The sequence below is a fragment of the Sitodiplosis mosellana genome, unplaced genomic scaffold, assembly GCF_009176505.1.
Source record: "Sitodiplosis mosellana isolate CC-2019 unplaced genomic scaffold, AAFC_SMos_1.0 Smas_scaffold_6803, whole genome shotgun sequence".
NCBI classification, from domain to species: Eukaryota; Metazoa; Arthropoda; class Insecta; order Diptera; family Cecidomyiidae; genus Sitodiplosis; species Sitodiplosis mosellana.
In genome coordinates, this window is record NW_022601953.1 from 1 (window position 1) to 8,793 (window position 8,793).

Genomic DNA, 8,793 nt, shown 5'->3' on the forward strand with positions numbered 1-8,793 from the left:
GTACTCAATTTCCTTTTGTTACCACCGGAGTAGCTTTTGATCTCCTTATCGATGTGTTTGGTGAAATTCAAATTACTGGCCAATCGAGCACTCATCGCTGAGATATCTTTACGGCGATAGCCACGCAATAACCCAAAGATTTCCAATGTTTGAGATCCTGTCAAATTGTCAAGTAGCGCATCGAATTGCGGACAGTATCCGATCATTTTATGCACTTCAGCTAAATGAGTTTTAAGGCTGAGCCCATTCACAAACACGTCTCCACTTGAAATTGGTGCATCACCCGTTATCATCTTGAACGTTGTTGTCTTACCCGCTCCATTGATACCAAGCAATCCAAAACATTCCGACCTGAATTGAAAAATAAAAAGTTGAGCTCATGTTTCGAATCAATTTCGGAAATAACCATTTCTGAACATAATTGGAAGAATCATAGAAAAACTTACCTTTTAACTGCAACGCTGATTCCTTTCACCGCCAAAAAATCTCCGTAGAACTTTGTAAGATTCTGCAAGACCAAATTGTGTGCTTGTAAATTCTCCCGAGTCATGGCGTTGACTTTGTTCTTCTCATTTATGACGTCGCCATCGATTGCATTGCTCACGAGTAAAAGTGGCGATGGTTGACTCGAGGGACGGCGAATGTAATGTCTAATGGTCGAAATGATTCGACATTCAATCATCCATAAAATGATGAAAAATACGATTGCTGTTATGGTCATGTACGTTAAACTGCGACCAATGCCAGGCTCATCCCAATCGTATATGTTTTCATCTGGAATATAATATTGGAAACAGCGTTAACATGAGTGATAAAATTTTCTCAACAAGATCGTGATCATCATCGCTTACCATATTCAGTTGGATCACAGGTAGCATTTTGGCTGACATCACTTATGTTTAATGTCCCATTTGTTGATGCCAATAGATGAGTATTGTTACTAGACAATAAATTTTTCAATCGTTCACACTCCAAGTGCCACACGTCGGCCTTAATTCTGAACTGATTCATGTTGAATAAGCTGTATCCCAACGCGTAATGTGGAAAAGCTAGGAATATCCACTTGAGTCCATCAGCCATTTTAGTTAAGTCCAATATCGGGAGCAACATAATGGTTATCAATTTGAAGAAGCTGGTTCCTGCAAATATCATGTTCCCACAATTGATTTAAAACGTATTCTTATTGGCTGCTAATACAAAATCAAAAATGAGTTTTACCAGTGAATACGAATGTGATGGCCAACGCAACGAACCCATACGAAGCATTTGAGAATAGAAACGATGCGACAAATGTGATGGCAAATGATGAAAGGCCAAAAGTGGTAAGAACTGCAATCAGAGGCCCGAGCTCGCTGGCTGTCGACCAATATTCTTCTTGGAATGACATCACCGTTACATAAAATACTGCCGAGGTTAAAATGTATGTTGCGAAGTCGAATAGGAATGATATCACCCAGAATGTTGATGCATCGACGCCACTTATGAATTGAAGTAACTTCGCTTTTGAGGCTCTTTCTCGAATGTAAAACATAATGTATAACGCCATGGTGAATGCCATTGCGAACGAAATGTATTTGGCCAACTGACTGCCCATGTCGTTTCCGTTCATTGTTAGAACAATCTTAGATTCCGGCCTGAATGGAATGGGATTGTTCGACACTTGAATACTGTAACCATCGCCCAGTTTGCTCCGCAAGAGTGCATTATGGAGTAGGTTGAGCGAAAGTGGCGCCGTATGAAACAATTGATTGTTGAACCAAGCAATGAATGAGTGGTTGTGATAAGACAAGCCAACCAAATGTCTGGTGTTTGTTCGAACTTTTATTTCATTTCCAAGTTTCAAGAAATGATGCTGAATATCCTCATCGAATTCGTCCAAAGTATGGCTTGCATTCTCCCGCAGTCTCTGGCGATATTGTGCAAATGTACTGAAAATGAATCCATTAGTAAAAATTATTCATATTTTCATCGTTAAATTGTCTTAATTTACCTATTGATTAAAGGATCGATTCGGTTCCCTTGTGGTGTTTGCACCATTGTCTCTGTTCTTTCGTAACGATTCAAAGATATATTCAGTTCTGGAAGATTATTGAAATCCTGTGCAACACGAACGAAAATTACACTAATTGCCGTGAAGAATATTATAAAAAAAATTTGCACCAAAAATAGTAGCCACGTATTTGTCCAGCAGTAGAACCGCTTTTTGAACATTGCAAACCATTGATTCATATGTAGCCAGAAGCCATTAAGTAATTCACTTTTCGACGCTTCGATATCAAATGAAACGTGATTGGAAATTTGACTAGGTCTTCTGTTATCACTCCCAACCTTAAGGAACACTTCTTCCAATTCCGTTGAAGAAACTCCGAAACGCTGCAGATTCAAGGCATCGAGTTCATTTTCCAATCGTTCAAACATTCTCGCAAACTTGTCTGACTGTTCATATGGCAAACCGTATGATATCTCTTCTGTATCCTCCTCCAATAGTTCAACGTTCGGAATGAATTCACGTAGAACTCTCGTAACCTCGCTCGAAACACAGTCTTCTTGCTTAGCGCAAATCAAGCGATAACCATCACCAAAGCGTTTCTTCAAGAAAAATGTAGTTCCACAACACTTCACCTCACCATCGGCCATTATTGCAATACGATCGGCGAGCACATCGGCTTCGTCCATGAAATGCGTCGTCAAAATGATCGTTCGACCCTTCTTCTCCGCTTGCAATAAATCCCACAGCTCTCTCCTCGCCGCCGGATCGACGCCACTAGTCGGCTCATCACACAAAACCACCTTGGAATCGGCACACAAAGCGATGATGAATGATAGCTTCCTTTGCATTCCTCCCGACAAAGCATGAGATGGAGTGTCAATCTTTGACTCTAAATTCAATATTCGTACATATTTCCTGAGCTCCTTGTCAACGGCGCTCCATTTTAATCCTTTCAGTCGACAATAGAATTCGATGTGTTCGCGAACAGTTAGTTCGTCAAATAGAATATCGTGTTGTGGACAGATACCGATCGACTTCCTTGCATTGTTGAGATCAGCTCGAATGTCATATTCATCTATGATCGCCGTGCCTGATGTCGGTGGAATCATTCCAGTTAAAATTTTCAAGGTCGTGCTCTTGCCAGCGCCATTATGACCGAGCAGCACAGTTATTTGATCACAGAACATATTGAATGTCACACCTTTGCAGGCCACTTTGCCGTTGTCGAAAATCTTTCTGAGATTTTTCACTCTCACACCAGCTACACAATCAGTGGGCTCAGGTTCGAAATTTTCGTGTATTATTTGTTCCTGGTGATTGTCAGAACACTCTTCCGATTTCGAGCCGCTTTCCTTGCCAAACCAAAATTCCTTTTTGAATGCAAAGTTGCAATCTTCAGGCACGCCATATTCGCCAGGGAATACCTTTTCAACGTAGAGCGCTATCAAGAGAAACACAGCCGACGTCATTAGCATGAAAGAAATTGTGGTTCCAATTGTGAAATTGTTCTCAATTATTGGATAGCTCCAGAAGTTTGTCCATTGCAATCCTTCACCGGAGCGCTCGAACTCGATGATTGATTTGCATCCGTAAGCCATAGCCACATTTGGCGAAATACAGGAAAGCAGTTGCACTATAAATGGTACTTTGACCTGATTTATTGTCAGAAAAATGTACGGCATATGTGAAACAAACCACATAAGTCCCGATACAGCTGCAGCAGTATTTGCTTTTGAAAAGAGGACGCTGAGCATGAAGCAATAAGTTGTCATCGCGATGGAATAGACAAGCAAAAATACCCAAATTGTAAACCAATTTGAGTTTGTGAACACAGCAACAGATGAGTCATACATTGGTATCTGAAAGAAAATGATTGGTTTTTGGTTTAAGTAATGCTTATACTTTCAATTCATTGAATTAATAATTCCAAATTAAGGTTTTTACTCGCCCTAATGATAGCTAGTATGCCAACGAAGCATGACAGCAGTTAGTGCGAGTGTGACAAAATTTGACACCGCCAATATCTCAGCCGTTCTTCGAAATTACCTTCAGTAAACCGATCATCAATGTGATTGAAACGATCATAAAAATCATGGTGCGCACAAACCAACTGGTCCAATGCAACCAAACGGGCATTCCCATGATTTTCATCACCTCTTTCAGCTGCTTCTCCCTCTCGACGGCGATGAATCTTACGGTGCCAATTATAGGATACACAAAACTTAACATGATGAACAAGCCAACGGCATCTGTCAAACCGTTCAGAAGAATGTCATTTAAATAAGGTGGATACGGGAATCTTTGCATTTCAATGCTTGGTATGGAGATATTGCCGACACATGTCTTTAGTTCAATACATCGATTTATTGTGTAAGACCATGCAATTGCATTTTGAATGGCCAAGAATCCATCCGAATAGTAGAAAGGATCACCTCCTTCATTTGATGTCTTCACACGTGGTCCACCGCCAGACAATAGTGGGTACAATAAATTCGTCTGCCAACTAAAAGCTGTTAATTTATCATTGGTTTCAGTGCGCAATTCACTTGGAAAGCGCAAAGCATATACTAAATTCTGTGGAAGCTCCGTAATATTCTGTAAATTGACATATTTTTTCGATTATTTTCAGTTTTGTTTTCATTTAATGTAAAAATTAGCGGAAGCAAGTAAAAGAAGGTGTTTCAAAGAATATTACCGCTGAATGATCGAATACAACGCCGGCTAAAAACTCTCGTTCTATCATCAATCTCTCAACTTCCTCTGAACTATTTACACCATATATAACGGTAAAATTGAAACGTATGCTCGCTAATTGAAGTAAATCCTCAAACACCTTATTCTTCGGTGAATAAACTAAGCCCCATTCTCTTAAGTGAATATCACGGCACGTGTTTGTCTCACTAAATACAAACCAAAAGTTAGTTGACAAATTTTTTCATACGCATATTGCTACTATAAAATTTTATAGTTTTATATCTTTAAAGATACGGTCGTTTAATTGCGTTCATTGTCAATTCGATATGAAACGGTCGTCGCGTAACGTTCGCATTATTATTTATGATGTCATTCGGGTTAAATTCAGCTACAACTAAACGAATGATTAAATACTCTGAGAAAAGAGATTTATGTTTATGTTATACTTTTTGTTTTGACACTTATTTCACAACAAGAACTTGAAAACTTTGTGGTGATTTTCGGTACTAAATATATTTTTTCCGCTGAAGCACCACAAAGTTTTTTTGACTTTGTAGTGAAAAAAAAGTTAGAAATATTTTTGGTACCAGAAATCACCACAAAGTTTTCAAGTTCTTGTTGTGAAATAAGGGTCAAAACAAAAAGTATAACATAACCATAAATCTCTTTTCTCAGAGTATGCATATGACATCATGAATGTCTCTATGCTTGTTGGGAATACGAAACGATTGCGACGACCATTTGGTGCATCAAATTATCAATTGAAAACTATGGAAATAAATACGCAATTCCCAAGAAAGTTTCAGTCATTCATAAGTACTCACAGTGATGGGAGCTCGCTGATATTGAACGAATCGAATTTAGTGTTTTCTGTGTTGATTTCAGGCTTAACCATAATTCGTATCAAAATTAAATTGGCCGTAAACAAAATCGGAATCAGAATTTGGATAATTGTTTGTACTTTATGTCGATATTGGAGCAAAAAATTCTTCCACATCAACAGTCGAAATTTATCAAAAATATTGGCGGTTTTTCGTTCACATTCTTCAATTCGCTCGTGTATATAAACGCCATTATCTGATGGGTGGAAGCTAACGTTAAACGTGCGAGTGTCGTCAGTTTCATTATCTATAATTGTGAAATTATGATTAAAATTGTGAAAAACTAACGATAAAAAAACGACACAAAAAAACAAAAAAAAAATGTTTTGTGAATATTACCGGTGAAAAATCGCTGTATCCAATTATAAATCACACCACGAAATTGCATGTTGTTCAGTTTTAGAACTGTGAACAAAAACAATGAACTTAAACTTGAAATATTTGCACGATACCACTTGAAACTGTTGTGGTTAACTAAATGTGTATTGGTTTGATAGCTCCAGCGATCTGACTCAGAACCAATCGCTCAGACAGCTGACTTTATACTGTACCGAACTACACGATTTGTACATACGTAAAGTGAAACTGTCAAGAACTGTTTTTATCAAATTAACTTATTAATATTCTTTTTTATCAATTCGACGAATTAAATAAATGAATAAATAACAGAAAATCATCGATAAACTAGTGCAATGGTAACATCATCTAATTTATTGTTTTAAATTGATTTCCTGAATAGTTGGGTTTTACCAAGAAATGAAATGAAACTAATGCTGATGGTAAAAAACCCATGCAGCTGGATATTGAAATAACGTAAATTATTCAGAAATATATGTACCCATGTATAATAATTATGTGCAAAACTAATTTTCCATTGGAAATGGAGCAAAAATGGCGAACTACTCAACTAAAAAACAATTTTTTCAAAAGCATAAAGCAAAACGACAACTAGGTCAAAGCCGGTCAAATGCCGAAATCAATACACACTGATAGACAACGCACGATTTAAAGCTCAATAAAGAAGAAAAAGCCGAAACCTTAGCAAGTTGCTAATAGCAACACACCTTGAAAATTTGCGCATACTCACTCAATCAGTATTACGTCAGTTATAGAATCAACAGTTAATGCTCCTTTTAATTTCGACAACACACGCAATTCACTGTTGATATGCCAGCTAATAGTAAAGGTTTATCAAATTTCATAGTCCAAACACAAAATGCAAAAAAGTATATCTATAAGTATAGTGTAGCACAAGGCACTTGAAATGACTATAAAAGGAATTTCAACCGAGTTAACATTTTTATGCCGCCGAACGATAAATAAACGTAGAAAAAGATATAAAATCACTTGTCAATCTAAAGTGGAATCATCGATAAGGTATCTTCTCGACAATATCTTATCTATAAATATTATTTATTTAATTTACCTGAAATGAGATGGATAGTCGATGGAAGATGTGCCGAAGTGATTTCGATTTGGGCGATTTTAATTGTAGATTTTATGTAGTATAGTGTAGTGTTTCGAGATAAGTCATGGAAATTGGTCAAAAATTGATAGCACTCAAATCTTGGCCACAAATTAAACTTTCCATGAACTGAATCTTCCTCTATTGTTACTAGGTTCCATAAAATTGTAGAAAAAATGTAGAATTCAAATCAGTCACCCGATTCTTGATGTTTTCAACGATTCATTTGACTTCTCATCGACACGCGTCACCAGAATTTCGGCTGGTACACAGTATTGTAACCAGTTGCGGCTTTGATCATACATTCGTTGATGTGAATACGGTTTACCAGTTACAACGTGTGCGCATAGCGCGCGATCCAAGACGACACATCACTTCGCAAGAAGTCGGGCGCTTCGCACACACGTTGTAACTGGTAAACCGTGTTCAGACTAAATATGACATAAACAATCGTACACACGAGCCAGAACATGCTTTGATGCATGTTCGCATCACCAATGTATGACCGAAGCTGCAACTGGTGAAATGTGCTGTGTACCAGCCGATTAACTGGTGACGTGCATCGCTGAGTACAACAGTGTTTTTACTTTTTTACGGGAGAAAAACTGCTCCAAAATTATTTTAGTAGTTTTAGTGGCCCTAAAATAATTGTAGAAGCATTTAGGATTATCAACATTCAGATTTAAAATGCATATTTTGATAATTTTCTTGAATTTGAATGTTTTTAATGATTTTATTCAATCCGGCTTATTTGATATTTCTTCAAAGAGTAATCCAATTTTGAAGTTTTTATGATTATATACATAAAGAATAAGAGATATTTTATTTCTTAAGATTACATAAAGATAATAGAAGTTCTATTAAAATAAACAAATCTTCCAATAAAAATGACAAAACGGTCAATAAAATTGACATTGCTTTCAATAAAATTGCCATATTGAGACAATATTTTTTGACTAAACAAAATTGAAACATAAATCTGACACATAGTAAAGCAATAAGATCATACTTGAATCTTAAATCGAATTGAGTTTGACTTGGTTTAAGTTGAAAGTTCTTAATTATAATCGTTTTGCGTTTGCTCATCATACGGTTTTGTAAACGATAAGAATACTTGTTCAAGCGTAGCTTGGCTTATCGAATAATCTTCGAATCCAAGAAGACTTTTGGCTGATTCTACACGATCAAACATTGAAGACCATTTCAAATCACGGGTTTGTGGCACATAATAAGTCAGAAGACCTTGATATTTTTCCCTGTAAAAACATACCATCAAAATTTTTGCACTTTGGTTCAATCGTTTTTTCGTAACTTACTTCAAATAAGCGCCTTGGAAGTTATTATGGATGAAATAATTGATTCGAGTTTGAACTACGTCTGAGTTCACTGATGTTGACGTAGAATTTCCTTTCGATTTGGATTTATTATAAATTGTAAGCAAATATCCTTTGGAGAATTGATTTTTGAGATGTTGCGCAGAACCTATGCATTTAAATTCTCCGTTCACCATAATAGCTAAGCGGGTGCACAGCGCTTCACACTCTTCCATGCTGTGCGAAGTTAACACAATCGATGTACCTGAATTACAAGCCTGTGATACAGCGCTCCATAGATTGCGTTTTGCACCTGGATCCATGCCTGAGCTTGGCTCATCTATCAAACGAAAGAGAATTCCAAAGTATTATCTCTCTCAATAGAAAATCGATGATTATTGCAAAGATACCTAAATAGGCAACGCTTGGATTGCCCAACAAGGCGATAGC

General features: G+C 37.0%; 2 protein-coding genes across 2 annotated transcripts; both read right to left on the reverse strand.

Annotated features, from left to right (window-relative positions):
* Positions 1-22: 22 nt before the first annotated feature.
* LOC129579952 (phospholipid-transporting ATPase ABCA3-like) lies at positions 23-7,335 on the reverse strand (the record flags this gene model as incomplete). The annotated part of the gene is made up of 10 exons (XM_055470145.1): positions 7,229-7,335; positions 4,686-4,890; positions 4,037-4,585; positions 3,790-3,849; positions 2,219-3,642; positions 1,991-2,122; positions 1,219-1,928; positions 852-1,139; positions 447-774; positions 23-351 (listed from the first exon to the last, which is right to left on the reverse strand). Coding segments are annotated over exons 1-10 (4,132 nt in total), but the record flags the coding sequence as incomplete, so codon positions are not given.
* A 540-nt stretch (positions 7,336-7,875) lies between these two features.
* LOC129579951 (phospholipid-transporting ATPase ABCA3-like) lies at positions 7,876-8,787 on the reverse strand. Its single transcript, XM_055470144.1, has 3 exons — positions 8,754-8,787; positions 8,347-8,683; positions 7,876-8,286 (listed from the first exon to the last, which is right to left on the reverse strand). The coding sequence occupies exons 2-3, from the start codon at positions 8,664-8,666 to the stop codon at positions 8,088-8,090; spliced, it is 519 nt and encodes a 172-aa protein (XP_055326119.1). The 5' UTR covers positions 8,667-8,683; positions 8,754-8,787; the 3' UTR covers positions 7,876-8,087.
* Between the last annotated feature and the right edge of the window lie 6 nt (positions 8,788-8,793).